The 22,521-nt window shown below is 43.9% G+C and overlaps 1 protein-coding gene across 2 annotated transcripts in view; it reads right to left on the reverse strand.

Moving 5' to 3' along the window:
* Positions 1-904: 904 nt before the first annotated feature.
* Dicer1 (dicer 1, ribonuclease III) overlaps positions 905-22,521 on the reverse strand; it is a 67,036-nt gene continuing 45,419 nt past the window's right edge. For both annotated transcript variants that reach the window (XM_031357649.1, XM_031357648.1), the window contains 13 exons: positions 22,062-22,241; positions 21,761-21,974; positions 21,431-21,584; positions 20,237-20,419; positions 19,727-19,832; positions 19,274-19,449; positions 17,619-18,399; positions 14,163-14,318; positions 9,573-10,443; positions 7,777-8,045; positions 5,625-5,787; positions 5,452-5,527; positions 905-5,138 (listed from right to left, as the gene is read on the reverse strand). In XM_031357649.1, coding sequence (XP_031213509.1) covers positions 4,973-5,138; positions 5,452-5,527; positions 5,625-5,787; positions 7,777-8,045; positions 9,573-10,443; positions 14,163-14,318; positions 17,619-18,399; positions 19,274-19,449; positions 19,727-19,832; positions 20,237-20,419; positions 21,431-21,584; positions 21,761-21,974; positions 22,062-22,241 — 3,495 coding nt within the window. In that variant the 3' untranslated portion in view covers positions 905-4,972. The remainder of the gene's footprint in view (positions 5,139-5,451; positions 5,528-5,624; positions 5,788-7,776; positions 8,046-9,572; positions 10,444-14,162; positions 14,319-17,618; positions 18,400-19,273; positions 19,450-19,726; positions 19,833-20,236; positions 20,420-21,430; positions 21,585-21,760; positions 21,975-22,061; positions 22,242-22,521) is intronic.

Raw genomic sequence — 22,521 nt, forward strand, 5'->3', positions numbered from 1 at the left:
CTCTGCAGGCCAGGAGTCAGACGATTCCCCATGTACCACACAGCACCCATCCCAGGCCCCTCTGCAGGTGAAGAGGCTTACAGATGCACAGGCCCGGGGGCAGAGGCTGCTACAGGCTTTGTACCAACTCTACAAGTTGACTCTCAGTGCTTTCTAAACTTGAGAATTCAGAACCAGAGAGAGCAAGAGAGGAGGAAGGGAGGGAGTCCTAGTGAAGGGAGGGAGGGAGGGACTGAGAGATATAGGGGCGGGGAACTTGTACACATTAGTAATTATTGGTTGACTGTACTTTAGGAAGTACAAGAAAAGAAACCCAAGCAGGCAACCCTGACAGAATGTTCTCTGACCTGCTATTTTATTAAAAAGTACTGTGTGAGTGTAGACACAGAATGCTGCCATGTGAAAGTGGTAAGGGCATGCTCATCGCTGGTAAAACGTACTAAGTAAACAGAAAAGAAACTACATTCTACACATTTACCATCTCTCGCAGCCTGGTGACCCCCTCTTTATGTTACTGACTTTTGGAAATGTTAAAAGCCTAAACTAGTAAAATCTTCACTGAAGCACCAATGCAGAAATGTGTTGTAAGGATCTGGAAGTGGACATCCTGTCCACTTTGTTTCAAGCGAACCTAATTCAATAAGGAAGGCATCCAATAAGTCATGGGCAATCCAGGAGTTGGCACATATCTATAGGCATGGTGGGATTTCAGCAAAGCACAGCTCTACTTCATAGGCCGTAAGAGGACAACTGTTACTGTGTCATATCCTTTCTCAGGAGAACGTGAACACAATCTTACTAAAGTACGTAACCCACAACCTTTTCTGCTACCATAGCTGAACTGTTTACACTGTGCTAAGTAAAAACATTAAAACAAAAACAAACAGAAAGATGAGACACAGAGTGAACAGACAATAACTTTATTGGCTACAATTATTAAAAAGAAAAACAAAACAAAACGAGACAGAAAAGCTAAAGGTAACCATGGTCCGTAGGTGCTGACACAGCTCTGCAGTGGTAGCTGTGTGCACAGATACACGTATCTTTAAAAGGCTGCAGAGTGTGACGGCGGACTTCGTTTACTGTCGGCGGAACACTCAGTCATTCGTCATTTCCCTTTATTTACAGCAGAGAAGGCAGATGTGTCTTCCCATTTACCTCTGTGCTTTTGCTATGGAACCAGAAGGCGAGGCAAATTCTGGGGCCATCTATGACATTTACACTATCTGCGGTTGTTTATCAAAGAAAAACAGACAAGAAAATAATAAATCAAATAATAACTGCAAGTTAGTTTGAGGTGATCATTTTCCCTGCCGGTGGACAGCACATGCTCTCCGTGGCAGACACACCACCTTTACAGTCATTTTAACTATCCTTGGTCTTAAACATATCTTTAAAATGTCTCATGTACAATATAAAATACAGAATTTATTGAGAAATAATTAAATTCCAGAGAAGCGATCGGCAGATGGGAAGCTATGGGTTCTAGGGCGATGTTAAGCACAGAGGAGACACAAGAGCCTGAGTTGGCTAAGGGCGCGACTGTAGGCTCAGCTCAGGGTCTGGGAAATAAAGGGGCAAGGCCTCGGTTTGCCAGCAGTAAGTCTGTGCAGGAGGCTACGGGCCCTCACCAAGCAAGGAGTAGTTTTAAATCAACAGACCCCACGAGCAAAGTGGTAGTTGTGGGTTTTTGACTGTTCTCCATGCTCTCAGCCACTGTCTGGTGGCTGCTGGTGAGCGACTGTACACGGGAACTGAATGGTGGGAGCGGAGCAGCCTCAAGTCCCTGCTAATTACATAGCGTGTCTGCATCTTTCTGAGGACGGACTACTGTTGAGAAAATAAAAACATCAGTATTTTAAATGATAATTATAGGAGTGTTAGAGGTTATTCTAAATTTAATCATTTACATAATATAAACGAAAAAAGAAGAAATGTAACCAAAACATTTAAAAAGCATAATTAAGTGTTCAGTCAACAAATTTCTGCCATGCTTTCAACTTTAGAAGTTCAACAGATAGAAGAAAATGCCACAGACAAAATAATAATAATAGCTAAAGTGTGCAAGTGTCTGACAAGCTGCAGGCATCCCAGGATGTTCGTAAGTCAGAACCACAGCGAGGCCTGCACATGGCCTCCCCTCTGGGTTAAACATGAGTGCCGGAGCGTTGCCCAGCCTGGGCTGCACAGATACAACCCAACAGAGGACAGGGCCTCACTCACTCTGCCTGGCTAGGATTGCAAAGCGGCCACAGCGGACGGCCCAACACTGCAGTGGCCCAACGAGCTCGCACGTAGCCGCAGGCTCTGTGCAGCTGCTCCCTCCTCACGGGTGCTGGCTGTCTTCCTCCTGCTACATTAGCAGAAGAGGTACACGACGTTGTCATCAAGGGGTGGGGGCAGGGGGGACACACAGAACAATTTTTTCTCTAAAATGCGAAGTCTTTCAACCAGTGAGCCTGGGGACAACCCCTAATACAAATGCATTCCTGATCACATGTGTCTAATTCATACTTTTGATTTTTCCAACTTGGTCTCCAGGTAAATCACAGTATGATTCAAATTGTGAGTCAAACTAATTATCAGGTACTTTTATCCAACAGCAACCAAAAAAGAAGAAGAAGAAGAAGAAGAAGAAGAAGAAGAAGAAGAAGAAGAAGAAGAAGAAGAAGAAGAAGAAGAAGAAGAAGAAGAAGAAGAAGAAGGGAAGAAAGGAAGAAAGAGAGAAAGAGAGAAAGGAAGAAAGAGAGAAAGGAAGAAAGAGAGAAAGAAAGGAAAAAAGGAAGAGAGCAGCCCAAGTTTGCTATTGATACAACATTCTGAATAGTGGCAAAAAATTTGAGCCCTGAGAATGGATGATCTAAGCATATCCAATTCTGAACTTTTTAATATTAACAAAAAATACTCTCCTTATGTTACAAAATATATTGAGGCATTTTCTTCCACCAGGAATCGAACTGTGAAACAATCTCTGATTTTGGTGCCAGGACACCAGCGCATCCCAGGACATAAATGTATGAATCACAATGCAGAGAATCAGGTAGTTTATAAATCCCCAAGGACTGTGATAGGACAACGAACTCCACCTCCCACAATCCCACCCCACCTTACTATCTGACTGTACAAATTATAGCTACAACATTCAAAAGATCACCTGGTTTGCACATGCTATGATGTCTTGCATTAAGGTTTGGGTGTGTGTGTGTATATGGGGGGGGGGATGTTGTAAATCAAATAGACAACTACAATCTCAAGTTATAATTAAATATTTAAGATGAGTCAGCCAAATTAATTTCACCAAACAATAATTCAGATCCTGCTTTCGGATGGGCAATAACACATAATCCTTGGAGAAGCTCATTCTCCCCTTCCCGTGAGGTTCATGGCAGCCTGAGTGCTCACACACACACGGCATCTCTCTCTCTCTCTCTCTTTCTCTCTCTCTCTCTCTCTCTCTCTCTCTCTCTCTCTCTCTCTCTCTCTCTCTCTCTCTCTCTCTCTCTCTCCCTCTCGGGTGGGTGACTTGAACCTAAGTGCAGCATTACATGAAGCATCAGCCTCAGGAGATGTGTGGGAAGCCTGAGCCACCCTGGCTCAGCCTGCTGAGACTTCAAGCGTAAGAGGGCGAATTGCAGCAAAGCTCTCCTGTGTGTCGGTGGGAGGGCATGGGCAACCCATACAGCATTTTAAATGTAAATTAAGAGGTATTATAGTCACAGTGCAAAAAATTAAACTTCAAGCATGATACATAAACATAGCACCAACAGGAAAATGCAGGCAAAGGGAGGGGACTGAGGTGTGGAAGTGAAGAGGGCCCACAAGCCCAGTCAAGACCTTCAGCTTTAGTTTCTCTGATTCTGAGATGAAGTAATGACCTATTTATCTAAACTCGTGACTTCCACCCCAGACTGGTCAGTCCTGGCAGTCTGCCTCAATGCTGACCCCATGGGATTGCTGGCACAGCCCTGGTGACTCTGGCAACACTGCAAGCATCAGGACGTGCCCCAGTACAAACCTTGGCATGTCTAGGTGCACTGCATCTCAGGCTCATTTCTTCAGAACAACAGCTGACTGGGCAAGCATTTCTACCACTGGGATCACCTGGCAGGAAGTTCTGAGGAAAATTGGGCATCTAGCCACATATTCTGTCTATAATGATGCTTTAAAAATTCATATACTCACTCTGGGTTTTAGAATGTCTTCAATACAAGCAACAAAAATCCTACCTGCAATAGTTCCATTCCAAGTGCCCTAGTGAGCTGCCACCCCATCTCATCCAATGCATAATAAGGAAAAGGCGAAATAAAAAGCAAACTATAAAGTCCTTACTGTTAAGGCAAGAATCCTCTATGCAGCACTATGTGGCATCTGAAAACCTGGTCTCGACTCATCAATGGCCAACACTGACTCAAAAATCTGACCCTTACTATTACGTGCAACAGCAACTGGGGTCCGCCCTGCCCCTTCCTCCACTGCCCTTCACAACAGGGGAGCTTCCTTCAAACACTGTTCCGTTCTGTTGGGCTTGACAACCGCAACAGGACAGGTACTAGTGTGGAGGGACTGCAAGGTCAGGACGACCCAATTCTAGGGACTGTTAGAGGCTAAGCTCCATGGCCTCTAACACCAAGCAAAATCGACAGAAATTAAATGTAAAAACAAACAAACAAACAAAACCAAAAAACCTGTCAAAATGATTTTAAAAACTTGCTAATAAACACTAGCATAAAGCACTCCTGTGACTAAACAAAGCATGGGTGAGTGAAGAAGACAAGATTGTGTCTGCGCAAAAACTAAAGCTACACTTAGTTCCAAAGAGTTATACACATATTAAGGTTTATTCTGTATCTATCTCAGTATCAAATTTTAACTTCTGCCTTCGATTTCCTGCTCTGTGTCAGCTTGACTCATCCTGTGACATGTTGCTGTGGCTCTGGTCCGCTCGACGCCTTGCCCTGTGCATCTGCACGCTTCAGCTGTCAGGAAGCTGAGGCTGGTTAGCTTTGAGGCTGCGGAGGGCCCTTCGTGCTGCAGCAGACTTTGCGATCCTGTAGCTCCGGCCGACACCTTTAAATTTCCCCTTTCCCACCACTTCCACGGTGACTCTGACCTTTCCATCGTAAGTTCTCTCCGCTGGGCTGCAAAACCCCAGACAGTTGAGTTAGGAATCAGAAGTGTTTGTTATTACTGTCAGTCGGCACCTCTAGTCCTCCTGGGCCGAGTCCCTCCTATGAGCTGACTGTGTACCAGGTCTTATCACACAGGCCACTCTCTCCTCCCACACACCCTCTGCTTCACTTTATGAAAACAAAAAGGAAAAGAGCAGCTGGTCATACCAACGAAGAAGCTGAGAGGATGCAGGCCGTGCAGACGCTCTCATTCAGTAGCCAAGGTTTCTTGAGAACCCTTGTGTATAGTTACACCAGGTCTTCACAGACACACCCTGCTTACCTAAACTTGGCAGTTTCTGGTTCCATCTCAAGCAATTCTCTCACTGGAGAACGAGGCACATTTGCAGAAAACTTTTCTATAATCAAAATAAAAGATTAAATAAGGTGACTAAAGGCCCTAAAAGCATTTTAAATAGTGTTCTTGTATACACTGGGGGAGAGCCCGCACTGTACCTATTAGAGGCTGCATCATCGGATAGTACACCTGCCAGACCACCTCCAGAGACATCCCACTATCCATATAAATGGCACCAGCGAGAGACTCAAAAATGTCCCCCATGGCCTTGGGGACTTCGATATCCTCTTCTTTCTCCTCATCCTCTTCGGATCTCCTAAGCTATTGAAGAAAAGTAACTTGTCAAACAGGGCACCTTCAAGGCCACCCATCCCAGACTGGCTTCTCTTAGCTGCCCTTTACTAGTTAATAAGAGTGACCAATAGCCATGTGCGCCTGGTTCATGGCAGTGGGTCTTCCAGAACCACCTTCCCCAGAACCAAAGTGACAAGTACCTGATGCCCAGGCAAGGGAAAACACTTGTAAATGAGAACAGAACTTAAGTGGGGATCCAGAATTACAAGATAAATATTGTCCCAATCACCTGGAACCAAATAACTGCCTTCCTCAGAAAAGGCACCCTAAGCACCAAGACCTAGCAAGAGCGACAGCATGTGGGGATGGGGTTAGAGAGCCACTCTTTAGGCAGAGAAGGCCTTTCAGAAGCTCCTTCCCTCCAGGCTCCCTGTCACTGCAACATGAAGTGCACTCACTATGACAGCATAGCCTATGCGGTGCATACTCAGATCCACAGAATAAAAGAGCACCTGGGTAGAGCCCACAAGTCTTCAGGAAGTCAGTCCTACCTCTGGCAACAGCTCACTGCATGCACAAGCCTCTGCCTCACACTCAGTCACTACATGTCCTAACGACAGCTGCTCAACCCCAGAAGGATCGTTTAAGGGAAGGAGCTATCTCAAAATGATCGTGGCAGCAGCCAGTCCTCAGCTCCAAGCACAGCACGTGAGGGAGCAGCTGCAGCGTGCCGACCTCCAGCCTCTGTACATTAAGCCTGGACTCCTTAGCAACTGTATATCACTAATGCTGACCACGAATGGGCTGCATAACTAGACAGCTCCAATTCTCTCTTTTTTGCTTACTTGTATTTTCTAATAAACAACAAAGCACAAATTATTGTAGAAGAGAATGAAGGAAAGGGGAAAATTTCAATTTGTACATAAATTAGCCAATGTATTAAAATGTTGATGCTCATCACCCATATGCCCTGGCTCTGGGATAAAAGAAAATGTCAAACCTGGCAGGTTTAGTTCCCTCTTCTTACAGCTAAGGAAGCTGAGACCCGGAAAGATAGACTTCCTTAAGACAAAATAGCTCAGTTAGAACAGTCAGATATTTGCAGCTAGTATACAGAGAGGGCAGTAAAAGAATGCAAAAAGACCAGAAGAGTTGACAAGCCCCTCACTGCATCCAAAGACAACTTGAATTTTAGTGAGTGCCTCAAACTTAAGAGCTTAACTGGTTGAAAGAATGAAACAGAAACCTCCAGAGGGCGGGCCCTCATCACTGGGACGCTGGTTGCAAGTGCTAACACACACAGGGCTAGAGCAGGAGCCCTGCTCTGGCTCCTAGTGCTGCAGTCCCAGACTCACTAACCTCCAACAGTTTGCAGCCATTGCAAAAGAGATGCCAAAGATTAAAATAACAACAGTGACCTGAGAATAAATCCCTCTACTGGAATGGAAGCTCCTTGGGTACCTGGTACAGGAAGCTGAGCACTATCCCTGCCTACAGAGCCAGAGCATGCACACATTTGAGCCAAGCAGCACTGCCCAGCGGCAGATGCCTCCCAGCACCCAAAACTCACAAACTTCAGTTTGTTTTTCAATAAGAGTTCCCACTTCAACATTGTAAGTATACATTTGTGAGGCTTACCTGAGATGCTACCAAATATTTGTGACCCACTTAGAAAAGACAGGATCAGATAGATCATCCTTTGGTGATTACAAAAAGGCAAAGGCCATTTTGGGGCATGGAAGGTGTACTTCTACAACTTTTTATGTCTGCTGTAGGAGCCTCAGTGAGGTAACTGAAAACCCAGGCTCCTTGTCTGAATGACCATGTGGTCCATGGAGTGGGTAGCCAAGTCTTAAAGGCCTACCTGAGGTTCTGCTTGGAGATCAGGCAGCATGTGGGCGCCCTGGCCTGGCCTGCAACTATCCCTCTGGACAGCCATGAGTCAGGACTCAAATCTGCCCAAACTCGCAGTCAGCTGCTTCCCTCAGCAGAGTTCACAGTTTAAACAGCACTAACCTCAGAGTCCATTCCTTGCATTTCGTTCTTCTCAAGCTGAAACTTCACAAAGTCATCAATAACATGAAAGAGCTCAGGAGAGACAGCTTTAAAGTACTTGTGGTAGTCATACTTCACAGCCAATGATGCAAAGATGGTGTTGTTGACTAGGGCAGAGCGCAGGTCAGTCAGGACCCCTGGAGAGTGCTGCCGTGGGTCTTCATAAAGGTGCTTGGTTATGAGGTAGTCCAAAATCGCATCTCCCAGGAATTCTAAGCGCTGGTAACAATCTGCGTAGAGATCCAAAATGCAATGATGAGCCTGCGTGAGCACATGCACGTCTGCACTGTGTCTGCGTGGGAGCTGATGGAAAAGCTGCAGTCCCAGGCTCCTTTTGAGACTTCTACTGAGGAACATTTTCATTTATCTTCCTTAGTGAAATTATTGGGCATATACTCACTAATGCACCTGGAAGTTTTAATGGTAATTGAAAGCATATTTATTATATATAAATTGGGTCATATAATCTTCCAGTGCCCAAATAATATGCTTATTCTGGAGGGGAAAAAAGCCACTTTCCAGATGCAATCCAAGTCATGGCTCCCCTTTCATTGGGCACTATACTAGCCAGGTGGGCACCAGGCATCCCTCCTGAGTCTCTCTCGCCATGCTGGAGTCTCAGGAAAGCCATCCATGGCACACATGCCTTCTGTCCATTGCCATCAAGGGAGTGTCAGTCACACTCTGCAATGTGTGCTAAGTGACCTAATTCCTTAATACTTCCATGTTATATATTACATGGGATAGCAGCAAGGAAAAGATGACTCTTCAAATTCAAACGCACTGGACTTGGCAAACCAAGGGACTAAAAAAGAATTGTGTGCTAGGACAAAACACCCCGCCAAAAAGGATTGATTGTCAGAATGAAAAAGGCTTCCAGTGCTGACCAGTGCCTTGACTTCCTTAGAGCCATTAAAAGAATCCACTGAGCTGAGAGAATGAGGCTGGGACAGAAGTGACCCGTTCCAGAGTATCCAGTGGGAAAGAGGCAAAAAGAGACAAGCCAGGCTAGAAGCCAGGCCTCATAGTTTCTAGCAATGGATGGAGATCACACCATTTCCTCTCCACGAAGAAAAGCAGACTTTCCTTTGGACCATCACTGTCAGGGTTAATATTCTATAAACAGCCTTAACCTACATGGCGTTTACCATTCATACTATAAGCTTTTCATTTTGCTTTGATATGCTTGGTATCTCACACAGAAAGCTTTATCTGGGTTCACAAGCTGAAGTTGACTAGTTCTAGGGACTCTCTTAGGTATCAGGAGACTGTTAAATCAAAAAAGAGAGAAAGCTTTGCACAGCAGGAAGTAATGAGCCCTTCCTGTAGAATGGTTCTGTTTAATTTTCTCATCTTTAGATTTAAAAAGACAGGAAGAGAGGTACCTTTTGTTTAGGAACAACAAAAAGATGAAGAAATACATCCCTCATATGTTAGTAAAACAAGAAGCTAAAGCAACAACTGAGCCTAAGAAAGGTATTTAGGTAGCAAACCACCCGAGCTTGGGTTTCTACACATGCAGCATGTGAGATGCCATGTGTGAGAGAATAGAGGAGCCACACCCAGCACTCACATCACCACACAGTCTTACTTCCCAGTAGACCAGGACATTAGAGTTCTGCATTCTTTTACTTCCTCCCCCAGCCATTCGTACTGAGCACTAAGACTGTGCATGCATAGACCTTATTTGTGTAAGGCCAAAACAAGACACAAAGTCTCCTGCTTTGGGACAGGAGTGTGGCCCTGGGGCTCCTTACCAGTAATAGTGTTGTAGTGGTAGGAGGCATGTGTAAAAGCCTGCAGAAGGTAAGCCTTATTCTTAAATCTGTAGTTGATTTTCTTCTCAAAGTTTTCAAAGCCAGATATCAGGTGGTTCAGGGTTTTCTCTGCATCTGGATGGTCAAACATACACCTCGGTGGGATCTTCAAGCAGCCGTACTCCAAGTCTTTCCCTGCAGAGGAGCGTGGGCCGACTGTAGCGGCACAGCTCCCCGAGAGGCTCTTTTGTTGGCTGCTTACATTCTCCTGAGCAGGGTAGGAGGCCTTCTCCCGGCTGGTCCTTTTGATGACTGGGAGCACCTTGAGCCCCAGCGAACAGAGGAAGAGCTGAGCAGCCCTCTCGCCGCAGCTGGTTAAGTAACAGCCCAGCAGGGCCTCCACACAGTCCGCTATGCTCTTGTCTGCAATGCACTGCTCCGTGTGCAAGTCGTAAGAAATGGACTGCTTCCCTGTGTCAACACCACAGTTTTCTTCTGATGGATTCCAGAAACCTACCACAAAGTCATCCTCTTCAACGGCTTTGCTAGGATCCAGATAGCACATCGCATCCCAAGAGCTGTAATCAAAATCCTCCAGGTCTGAAGAGAATGGCATACTGCCCAAGGAGGACTTTTTGGGCATTTTCCATTCATATGCAGAATCAGAGGTTGAAAAGGGAGAAAGAGAAATCTTCTTCACAAAGGCTCCTGACCCCATTAACATGCTGTCTATGAACTGAATGTGCTCCTGGTCGTACTCCAGGAAGTCATCTTCGTACTCGGCCTCCTCCTTGGGAGCCTTCCACGCCAGGTCCTCCTCCTCCTCACAGGCCTCACCCAGTTTGCCGTTAGCCAGCAAGCAGTCTTTTGTCTGAAACGGGGGACGGGGAAGGAGAGACAGAGCTGCTGTCTTTAAAAGGGTTTGAAACTCAATAAAAGTAAGGGTTATGGATAATTTCAAATGACAACCACAAATACTGAAAGGCAACTTTTAAAAATCATGGCCATTTGTTTTCAATTAACATAAAATAAGTTATTTAATCATATAAACAAAGTCAAACATGCTCTTTGAATGTTCATTTTCTAAGCTATAAAATGACCTTTATCCAGTATAAATCAGTAAATGAAGAATTCCGAACAAGGATAAAGTTAAACTGATGTCCACCACGCAGAACCTCAAGTGAGCAGCCAGCCGGAGTCTGCAGGGACCAAAGAGCCCTGTGGGGCCAAGCAGAGTCCTTCCACTAGCTAGCAGCATTTGAAGGTGGTTGCCTGACTTTCAAACCAACAAAATGAAATTCCAGATGTAGAAAGAGCATTATCTTCTCAATTAAGAACATAATATAAAAGCATACAAAATTATCTCTAAAACCTTTTACCACTAAAAACTATAAGAGGGCTTTATAACAGTTTCTCTCTCTACCTCCACTTCAAATCAAAATACATTTGCTACAATGTAAAACTAAACTGCTTTGCTTAAAAAATAAAAAATAAACATGACCACTGAAAGAGGGTATGAATTTGGGAAATTATTCTTTCGCCCTCTGTTCTGAGCTGTGGTACTCAGACCAACAGATCATAGCAGGCTGACAAAACAGGAAAAAAATTAGACTAACATGAAACATAACAATCCCATTTCTGTCAAAAATCTTTGCTAATTCCAATTTCTTTGGCATAAGCTGTTTGTGAGTGACAACTTTAATAATGGGCTATAATTCAGCAGTGATGTCATCTTCTGCAATGCTAAGATACCACCCAATCTATGCAATGCCATAAAGACAAACTGCCGCATACACAGCACCACCACTCTACTCAGGGGCAAATGCAGGACTGTAAACTTCAACTTTGATTGGAACAACTTTCCAGAGAATTGTGACAAAATGCTTTCAAACTATTTTCCATGTGACTTTAAAATAGGCATACATCTCAGTTTAAACCAGACTCAAAAGATAGAAACTCTGTATTTGCCTGAAAAGAAAAAAAAAAATAGCTTTGAGTCTAGCCATGTAACCATCGGCAATCACTAAAAAATACACCAAACACCCCATTTGAAAAATAAAAAACACCAAACACCCACAGGGGCCCAAGGGAAGCTTAGAGATTAAGAATACTGGCTGCTCTTGCCAGGCCATCTAGGCTCGGTTCCCACACCAACATGGCAGTTTATAGCTACCTCTAACAACAGTTGCAGGTGATCCAGCGCCCTCTTCTGGCCTCTGCAGGCACCAGCATCTACAAGGTGCATAGACACATGCAGGCAAAGCACCCAGCTCGAGGCAAAGCTCAAGAAACTATTCTAAGCATCCTCTAGACTAACCTCCCCCCACCCCCAAACATATACACGCTGTTCCCAGGAATATGTGGGTTGCCTGAGGAGAGAGACAGGGCCCCCAGTGTGTCTGGACACCCTCAAAGACAGCTTGGCTTTAGCCGGGCAGTGGTGTCACATGCCCTTAATCCCAGCACTTGGGAGGCTGAGGCAGGTGGATTTCTGAGTTCAAGGCCAGCCTGGTCTACAGAGTGAGTTCCAGGACAGCCAGGGCTACACAGCCCTGTCTTGAAAAACTAGGAAAAAAAAAAAAAAACTTGTATTTTTCCAACATAACATGAAAGGCTTTGACTAATGTCTGTTTCTGTTTGTTTTTTTTGAGACAGGATCTAACTGTGTAGCCTTGGCTGTCCTGGAACTCACTATGTAAACCAGGCTGGCCTTGAACTCTGAGATCTACCTGCCTCTATATCCCAGATGATGGGAAAAAGCATGTGCCACCACATCAGCTTTATTATTTAGGTCTTATGACAAAATGGGCCAAATTTAAATTACTTAGCCTGAGGGTGGGGTTTTTTGTTTTGTTTTCTTTTTCTTTTTTTTTCTTTTTTTTTTTTTTTTTTTTTTTTTTGAGACAGGGTTTCTCTGTGTAGCCCTGGCTGTCCTGGAACTCACTCTGTAGACCAGGCTGGCCTCAAACTCAGAAATCCGCCTGCCTCTGCCTCCCAAGTGCTGGGATTAAAGGCATGTACCACCACCACCCCTAGCCTGAGGTTTTAAACTGCAAAGTTTCTGCATAAATCATGTTTCTATAACGTGCTGCTGCCACCCAGTTATCCTGGGCTGTCTTTTGAATCCCTGGCACTGTGCAGGCTCTTCATATTCACAAGGAGGAGTTATACTTCAAAAATGCTCTCCAAAATACGCACATGCATTTGAAGTGTGTGTGTATGTGTGTGTGTGTATCTCATGACAGTACAGTCTACCTGAGCTGCCCACACTCTCTCTTCGAGGAGGAATTCACAGAGGTGTGACCCAAGGGCAGAAGGAACTGGAAGGACACAATCCACAACACTCTGTGACTCCCTAGTAATTGAATGTGTTACAGCACCAGATGAAAGTCTATTAGTGCATGCTAGGAACCAAATAGGAACCAAAGTGCTGAGTCAGCAGAGAAGGACAGAAAACAGAAGTCCACGCTGTAACAGGTAACTCAGGAATGCCCTGGCGTGTCAGTGCTTCCTAAAGGACCAAATAATAAGACAGAAGAGAAGGCCTGCTGGACTGTTTTCTGAAGAAATGAAGTACTTTTTCTAAGATTCAAATTCTACACTTTTCTAAGGTATGTGTGTGAGTGTGTGTATACACGTATGCAAGTGTATACGTGTGTGCGTATTATAAATTAATACCAAATGACATCCTCAGACTTAATTTGCATTAAAATACTCTTAATGTTTTCCAGCTAAGTTGCATTTCTGTGATAAGTCAAATCTTACTTGAGTTTCAAATAAACTCAGCAAGTAGGCCTCCATGGGAGCAGCGTCAGAGACCACCCCACCTACAGACACTCAGGCCTTACTGAGAAGACAGAAATGTCAGACACAAGGGAAGACACTACCCACAAACCTGTAAAAGAAATGCTGTTAGCATTATCAGCCTGAAGTAAAAATGAAATAATTCGAGCTCATTTGTCATCAATACAAAATAAATCTGGCAAGCGGAGATGCTTGAACAGATGGGAACTTCAAAGAAGTACAAGACAACTGTCTCCCAGCCACAAGCCTGGGGAGCCCAGGCCTCCCAGCTGCCCCCTGGTGGCTTCAGGACGAGACAAAGGAAGCTGTAGCTGCTAAAGAGAAGACTCCAATCTCTGGCCCAGCTTAAAGCCTTCATAGTACACTGCAAACTTCCCATCCGGTGAGCTGTTATCCAGTTGGCAAGAGGAAATAGTCCCAAGCTAGCACTGCCCAAGCTAGTCTGTGCTGAACTGAATTCTTCCAGATACAGCCTGGAGATCACAGGTCACTGCAAAGCCACTTCAGCAAATGGCTAAGGAGACACTGTAACATGAGAGGGAAGGAATCTGAGAGGGTTCTGATTTTATTTTTAAGTGGAAACATAACAGAAGTTTATGCCTCTGGAATGGGGAGGGGAGGTAACAGAAATCACACTGCACCAAAACCAACACTATTTGTGAAGTCACAGATGGCCTGCCAACACATGAAATATCTACTACATGGCAAACACACGGCAGAAAGAAAACAATAAAAACGTAATTCTTCAGTCAACAGCAACAAAAAAGCTCCATGCTGAGAGCTTACCATTTCATCCTTTTCCCATTTCTCTGAGTTACTTTTGTCTTGGTTTACCACATAACCAGGAGGAAGCCAATTCACAGGAGGATCAAATATCGACACCACCATGCGGCTGGGCAGTCCCTTCTTCTTGCCAAGGCGATACAGGTTACAGTTGCTGACCTTCGGCAGAAAAAAGTCACAAACACCCATAAATGGTCACAGCTGAAAGATAACGGCATGCCAATATATTTTTGCCAATGTTTTTGTATTGCACAAATGGTCACCAGTTATAAGGACTACACACTTAAAACAATTCTAAATTTCCAAGTACTGGACATCCTTTTGTGTCAAATAATTATTTAACCTAAAATGGAATTCACAATAACCCAATGCATATAAACTCCTCTCCTTATGAATGAGTCAAAGAAAGAGTTCAATTTCAAAGTTTTAAATCACAGACTGATGACATGAAATTCAAGATGACAAGTGGAACCGGGAGCAGAAGGTGTCAAGACCCTGGAACTCAAGATGTCATGATATTCTTAGTGAGGAAAAGGACAAATATGCTTTAAGATAAGAACTGTCACTATACAAAACAATTTTGTATCTCTGGAATCTAGGCACCAATATGATGCCAATCCTAACATTCTCAACTATTGCTCTTTTGTGGTGGCTAGCATTCAAAGCACTGGAGTCAAAGGTGCTAGAGAACATCTGTTGCACAGCGCACCACCAAGGCAGCTGTGTTATCCTCCTCTAGTCCTTCTGCTTCTCCTATTGGCTCCACCCTACATTACTTAAGCCATGACATCTCTGTCTAGTTCTCACTTGGAGACTAGGATCTATCACCATCAATCTCATTTCCAGTTTCTAAAAACTTACTGGAATACCTCAGGAGCCCTTTCCCATGTAACTCAAATACTACTTAGCCAGCATCTGGTATCCACAATCAGCACTGGCTACACTCGGGTAGAAAGCATGCAAATAGACGGAGAAACAGTCCTTGCAATGTGGCAGGCAGCTCTGTTTGGGACCACCACGAGCTAAGGACACCTCACCTCTCAGCTGTCTACCATGGAACCAACAAACATAAATGCTGGTTCCCTTTGCATGCTATGTAAGAGCATCCCAAGAGGAAGACAGCAATAGGAGGAAAACATTCCAAGTCAAGAGAAATGCTCAGTGGAACAGAAAAGATACAACTAAGAACTTGTACTGAGGCAAAAACCAAGCAGCAGTTGTCAGTGAGAACAATGACAGGGAGGGCTAGCTTGAGCAAAGACACATGAAGAGCATGAGGCTTGTGTTAGACTGCCAAGGTGGCATTTAGCCAGGGTCTGTCTGGAAGAAGATGCTGGACCTACCTGATACCAGACAGAGGGAACAATAAACATTTCTGTAGGGAGCCAAATCAAAAGGGTCTGAACAGACGAATGGATGAAGTTTTGAATGGTAAAGTAGAACCTTTCTTGTATTCTTATTCCAAACATCTCCATTGACTGATCTTCCTCCTGTAAGGAGCCTTGACAGCTTCCTCGATGTCTTCCTCCTAACCCTGCCTCTGCCACAGCTGCCACAGCTGCCACAGCTGCCACAGCTGCCACAGTTGTCACAGTTGTCAGGGCCTCACACTAGTGGCTTGTCTTAAGAATACTGGGAAGGCAGCCACAGCAGGTGTGGCCTCTAATCTCAGACATACTCCCCTAAATACCTGGGACTAGTGAATGACCCAGCACAAGCTAATCCCACTGTCTGGGCATCAGTTTCTTCATCTGCAAAATGGTGGCATATCTAACTATAAGAAGGCTGCAGAGAAGAATAGTGTTGTTTGTAAACTGTTCGCAAGTCTGGTCAACTCAGGAGCAAGCTGCCATGACTGTGATAGGCAAAAGGTCCACAGCTACGCTGTCTGCCACTTCCTGCAATGTTACCCTCTCCTGCCTGCCTCACTGTCCTTGTCTATTAAGTGGGGAGATAAGTTAAGAAAAGTTAAATTAGCCTATGTATTTCTCTCTATACCATCACATACATGTTCTATATAAAGGCACTAGAGGAGAATCCAGTAGACTAAGCAGTTAGTTGAAGTAAAAGGGCCATCTCTTCTGAAATCACCACTCATTTCAGTCCCCTTCTGTTCTCCTTTTGGCTTGGCTGTGTTCTTCAGTCTACGCTACAGCCAGTCCCACATCAGTCTCTTTAATGATCACTATCAACAGTGTCATCTCCTAGCTCAAACTTCAGGTATCAATAGCATGCATAGCACGTACAGCCGCCTCTGCATACATCTTGGCCTCTTCTCTTCCATCCTCCCTCAGCGGGTTCATCAGTCCCTACTGTCACTGCCTTTCTCTACTGAATGCTACCACACTCTGCAGATCATTAGCTTTGCTTTGCACATAAAGTTTCCCATGAATACTTTCTTTGAATCACAGTGACATTCCATCCTTCCAATGTCATTAGCAGCTTTGTAAATTGTCAGGATTCTGCTTTATAGTTTATAACCATTTAAATATTACTGTTCTTCTACTAAGTTTATGAGCTTAGGCTGAAAACAGATCTCTGCAAACAAGAACACCTAAATCTGGATCTCTGGAACCAAAATAAAAGCCAGGCACAAGCTGGGTAGTGGTGGCGCACGCCTTTAATCCCAGCACTTGGGAGGCAGAGGCAGGCGGATTTCTGAGTTCGAGGCCAGCCTGGTCTCCAGAGTGAGTTCCAGGACAGCCAGGGCTACACAGAGAAACCTTGTCTCGAAAAACCAAAAAAAAAAAAAAAAAAAAAAAAAAAAAAAAAAAAAAAAAAAAAAAAAAAAAAAAGCCAGGCACAATGGTACTTACTCTCTGTAACCCTAGTGCTGGTGGGGGCAACCACACGAGACAGAGGCAGGATCCTAGGGGCTTGCTGACTAGTCTAGCTCAAACTAGTCTAGCTGAACTCTAAACTCTGAGAGAGGCCCTGCCTCAAAAAATAAGGATAGAAGACATCTGAGATAGACCTGTAGCATGCTTGCATATACACACATATGCACACACATTATTTACATGTAGGAAAATAAAAACAACCTATTCTTCCTTGGGGCTATGGGAGCAGCACTGTATTGTTGGGTAAAGCCTGGTGCCCTTCCCTTGCCTGGCTCTCTGAAATATAGACAGAATGCAACTCTTGGAATGACTGCGTCTTACTCACATGCATACGCCTGTTCACAGCACCCTCCTAACCAAAGGCCCCTTCCAATTTTCACCCCTCAGGGTCTAAGAGTTCCTCATTTGCACAAAGGTTTATTTTAAACTGAACTTTTCCCTATAGAGAAGGTCAACCCCATAGCCTGGCTGTACCATTGACATACCCTCATGTCACTACTAGGCAATGCCTCCATGGGCTTCGCTGGCCCTAACTAACTAGAGTACCTGCTGCACCAACTCACAGATAATTTCAGGCACACCAAAGAAGCAACAGCCCAGAATAAGAATCGTGCCTTACCTTTTTGCTTCTCATATATGAAAGGCGGCCTTCATGAGCATCAGGGTACGTGCAAAACAGATATGTGGTGATAGCATGCTTTAAAAAGGAGTCACCAAGCATCTCAAGCCGCTCCAGGTTAAACCCATCACTAGCATTTGACAGTGTCAAAGCTTGGAGAATCAGTCCCGGATTGGGGCCAAGAGTCCTTGAGGAGTACCCAACAGAAGGGCTCTGCTCAGAGTCCATCCTGTCCTTGAGTGCGTTAACAGCATTCATCACGGCAGGCATGGTGGACACCGCGGTGCTTCCATCTGAGGTAGATGTGTTAGCGTTCCCATCAAGGTACTTATTACTCAGTAGAGGACATTCATTGCTGGGCTTGGGCTGGTTCTCATAATTGTATAAATTCTGAATGGGATATGAGGTAGTTGGTTGTACAGGTATTTCCTGCTTGAAGTAATTCAGCTGATTTCCTTGGCAAAAGTCTCTGTTAACTAAATCATAACTGCCATTGGCAAGGTTTTTATTGTAAGAAAGACCATTAATTGCTGTAAGATCCGTTGAAACCTCACTCCGGAGCTTAGCAGGTGACTCAGCAGGCAAGCTTTTGCAGTTCACAGACATTTGGTCATGGTTTTCTAAGGAAGGTCTAGTAGCACCTTGATGTGCAGCATTTTCAGGGACTACAGTTGTGCTGTGCTTACAGTAATTATCACTCTCAGCCAACGAGGAGTTACAGGTTGAGATGAAAGACTTGCTATCAATAGATTTTTTCCACCCGAAGTCTAAGTTAGGGTATCTGCAAAGACATTTGTATAACGTTCTATCAGCCTTCCAAAGGGAAAGCTCAGAAAGGCGCCACTCTGCATTAAAAACAAACAAAGCCATCCTAAGACGAAACACATTTCCAAGATTACCTGACCATGACTGGGACTCGGCACACAGTCAGTTCTAATGTACAACAGCTTACTGCTTTGACTTCTGCTTATGGTCCCAAAGCAGAGCTGACTGAGAAGAACCAAAATGGAGGTCCTGCAGGACCCAGAGCCACTGACTTAGTGGCTCACCTCCAGATTTCTGCTGAACCAAGTGAGCAGCTTCAAGCAATTTACAAACTTTCTCTGTGTCTCAATTTCTGCTCTTGGAAATGTGGTCAATACATCCTATCTCAGCATGGACCACAGAGTGTGCTGCTTAAACTTGTGCTGCAGACTGTGTCAAGTACTCAGGTATTATAACTGTGATTATTATTCACATTACTATATTAAAATGTGTTCAATCCCTTCAACTATCTATATAACCAAACTAAATTACGACAAGGATTTCTTTGGTATACAGAACTTCACTAACAGGAAAGAAAGTGATGAAAGCAAGAACAAGTGGAGGGCGCTGCTTACTAACACGAGGGTGGTTTTGAACGGTAACTGTTCTCACCTCATTTCAGCATCACTGCTAAGGGAGCCATGGATGGGTCTCACGGGCTTGCTGCTCTCTAACTTTGCAAGAACTCAGTGGTCTAGTCTGCTACTTAAGGGATAAACAGTACTTTTTTTTTTCATGTGTTAAATGGGCACATTTTCTTTTTCATCTTTTAGAAGCTATAAGAAAAATACAACTTTAACTTAATTCCATTTTGTTGCAAATCAAATTTCTGGCCAGCAACACAGGCATACCTAAAATCTGCAGGAAGTGATCTGACTCCCACACCAGCATCGCTGGCTGTCTGCGCTCTTAGCTCCTCTGCAGTCAGAAGGCAGTGAAGGCGATACAGTATGCTGGGGAGACAGACTGCTTTTCTCCACAGTGATGCTGGGATTGGATGGATAGCACAGAGTTCTGGAACCAGTATCTTTGAGTAAGAGAAGCACAGGCTGATAAGTATAAAGCCAATCAAATAATAATAAAAAGACCAACTTCGCTAAGGAAGAATAATGAAAATCATAAATGCTAGTAATATTTAACTTCTAAAACTAGTCCTTTAACCTAAATGGGATTTATGAGGGTGATTTCATGATGCATCAGTGGCCAGCAAAATTCAATTTTTACCAATAAGGATGTTCAAAATAAATTCAATACCCATGGCGACCTTCTTAAATTCACAAGTCATGTTAATAGCAGCTCCTCACCTGTTTGTTCTGCAGACTTTCCCACTTGGCTTTCCTCTTCTCAGCACTGCTTAGAGGAAGTGCTTTCCCCTTCTGATTCAAATGCCGAGGTGTCAAAAGGTTCAGTCTATAAAAATTCAGAACAATTTTATCAAAAAAAGCAAACTAAAGTTCACCCCCCAGTGGCTAGAACTCCCAACTGTGGTATGCCTACAAATTGCCTCAGGAGCTCCGTCAGCACAATCCTCTACAACATGGGCAAGTCTGCAAAGGTCTATGAGTGCAGGGGTACAGTGACCCTTCACCACATGGTCTGTGCAAAGCTCCATGAGTGCAGAGGTACAGTGACCCTTCACCACATGGTCTGTGCAAAGGTCCATGAGCGGGCAGAGGTACAATGACCTTTCACCACATGGTCTGTGCAAAGGTCCATGAGCGGGCAGAGGTACAGTGACCCTTCACCACATGTGGCCCCCGCCCCTAGAAAGCAAGCCTCCTGTGCAACCTAAATATCATTGCTGTAGCTCTTACCTGGAAGATGTGTGGTCAACATCCAGCAGTGGCTGGTTCAGATTGGTCAGGTCAAGGTTATACTTTGTTTTATAATATTCTGCAAAAGTTTCATATTCAGGGGAAGGAAATTTACTGAGTGGGGTAAGATCAGTATACACATCAGCTACATAAAATCGATGAGGCTGATCAAAATTGCGGTATCTAAAAATAAAGAAAATCAATCAAGTTGCCTTTTGTATAACTCAACTATTTTCAAAGTACAACTATTTTAATATGGAAACATATATCATAAGAATTCAAATAATTAAATGTAAATAACATTAACGAAAATTTAAATTCCAAAAAAAATATTTCAAGAGTTTGAGAATAAAAACCGTTATTTCTCTGTTAAGTAAAACAAGCTCTCCATTTCCCCCTTATTCTTCTTCTAAATGTCTTTCCTCTGACAATATGAAAATCTAAATAGTTCCTTCAAATATGTGTTTCATCAAAACAATCAAAAATAGAAAATTTAATATCCACCAGAGTAAATCCTTTGCAAATTACTAATATTAAATATGCAGTCTCAGATACAAAAGATGTATTTCATTACCTATGACAGTGATAGTCTAGTGCAGCCTTTAAAATGTGACTCTGGGTAAGGGGTAGAAAGTGAAAGCAAAGGGCAGGAATATGCATGCAAACCAATCAGAGTCAATCAAGCAGCTCTAATTCTTTGTAAAGTACTCTGACGTAATGCACTGCCTTAGACTCCACTCCTAACTGTCAAGCAGTACTTTCCCCCTCCACAGGCTGAGTAACAATGACTGCCTTGGAAAGCTTAAGGCACACACATTCTTCCCAATGAAATTCTCCAGTAAGACCTTGGAATAAAGGGAATAGCTACTTCTGAAAAGGCTAGCAGCATTATTTATATAAGGATAATACTTTCCACAAAGTCACTCCTTTGTCTGCGCTGCTCTTGGGAATTGTTTTGGTTTTCTTTTTCGAGACAGGGTTTCTCTGTGTAGCCCTGGCTGTCCTGGAACTCACTCTGTAGACCAGGCTGGCCGAGGCAGGCGGATTTCTGAGTTTGGAATTGTTTTTAAGAACGTGAATGGAGAGATGCTGTAAACATGGCTGACCTCTGCATGTGGCACGCAGCCACAGCCACAATGACAAGCACACCTGAAGCAAGTACCACTGCCATTTCCCTCCCACTGAAACACCTACCTTGGAATGATAACTGCATCTTGGTAATCTTCTAACTTAAAAACAAACGGTGTTTCTTTTGAATACTTAGTGCTGGGAATGCCTATACGAGCTTCAGACTTCTCAATATCCTCCATGAATTTAAAGTCAATGTCCAACGTGCTGGAGTCATTAACTTCGGGAAGAAAAAAAGTTTAGCACGTTAAATATATAACATAGGTGAGATTTCTATTTAAGGTATACTAATGTGAGTCTACAGCTATCGAAGTAACGAGGACTCTTTAAGCAAGTCACCAGCAAATTGCTCACTGTCCAGCTAAAGCAAACCCTGGCAAGCCAGCCCCTTCTTACCAACATTAAGAGGTAGAACACAATATGCTGACTCAGCGCCTGTAGGTTTAAACTCCAGGGCAGGCTTCTCGAGCCGAAGAATATGTGAGAATATGTACTGGTGCAGTCTTGTAATCAGCTCAAGCATTTGTTGAGACAATGTAAAACCAGACTTCTTCAGCTCGATGGATATGGTGACCTCTCCAGAGCGTGTGTACACAGGAAAGTGAGGAATCTTAGCAAAAAGAAGAGTGAGCACCTTCAGTCAACAATGACATTAGTTTACTCAATCTCTAAGTCACAGACACAGTAAATGATTTACCTGAGGTATGGGTTTGGCTGTCAGGATCCCGAAGCATCTTGTGGTGTCCTCAGGCGGGTAGAGCTTCCGCCGCCTGAAGTTGAGCTCATCAGGGAGCGGGGTAGTTAAGACCATTCCTATCACATACAGGTAACAAGGTTGATCGGGTTTGGGGTAACTCTCCCTCAAGCATTCTGGAATCTAAAGTTGGAAAGAAGAATTAAGCATCACGCTCAAATATAATCAGCCTTTGTTCTAGATGCTGGCAAGGAAAGACAAGTAGTTCTGGTTGTGGGATTCTACAAAGCAGCGGCTCAGAAGGCACTCAGCGCTAAGACTTGTGGGAAGCCAGCGCTTCACACTGGCCTAAGGTTACCTATGCTATTATACTCTAATTACAGTCTTATTTCCATAATATCAAAAGTATTTAAAATGGTCTTTTTAAAAAAAAATAAATCATTTGATCTATTTCTTTTGACTG

This window comes from Mastomys coucha, unplaced genomic scaffold, assembly GCF_008632895.1.
Source record: "Mastomys coucha isolate ucsf_1 unplaced genomic scaffold, UCSF_Mcou_1 pScaffold6, whole genome shotgun sequence".
Lineage (NCBI taxonomy): Eukaryota > Metazoa > Chordata > Mammalia > Rodentia > Muridae > Mastomys > Mastomys coucha.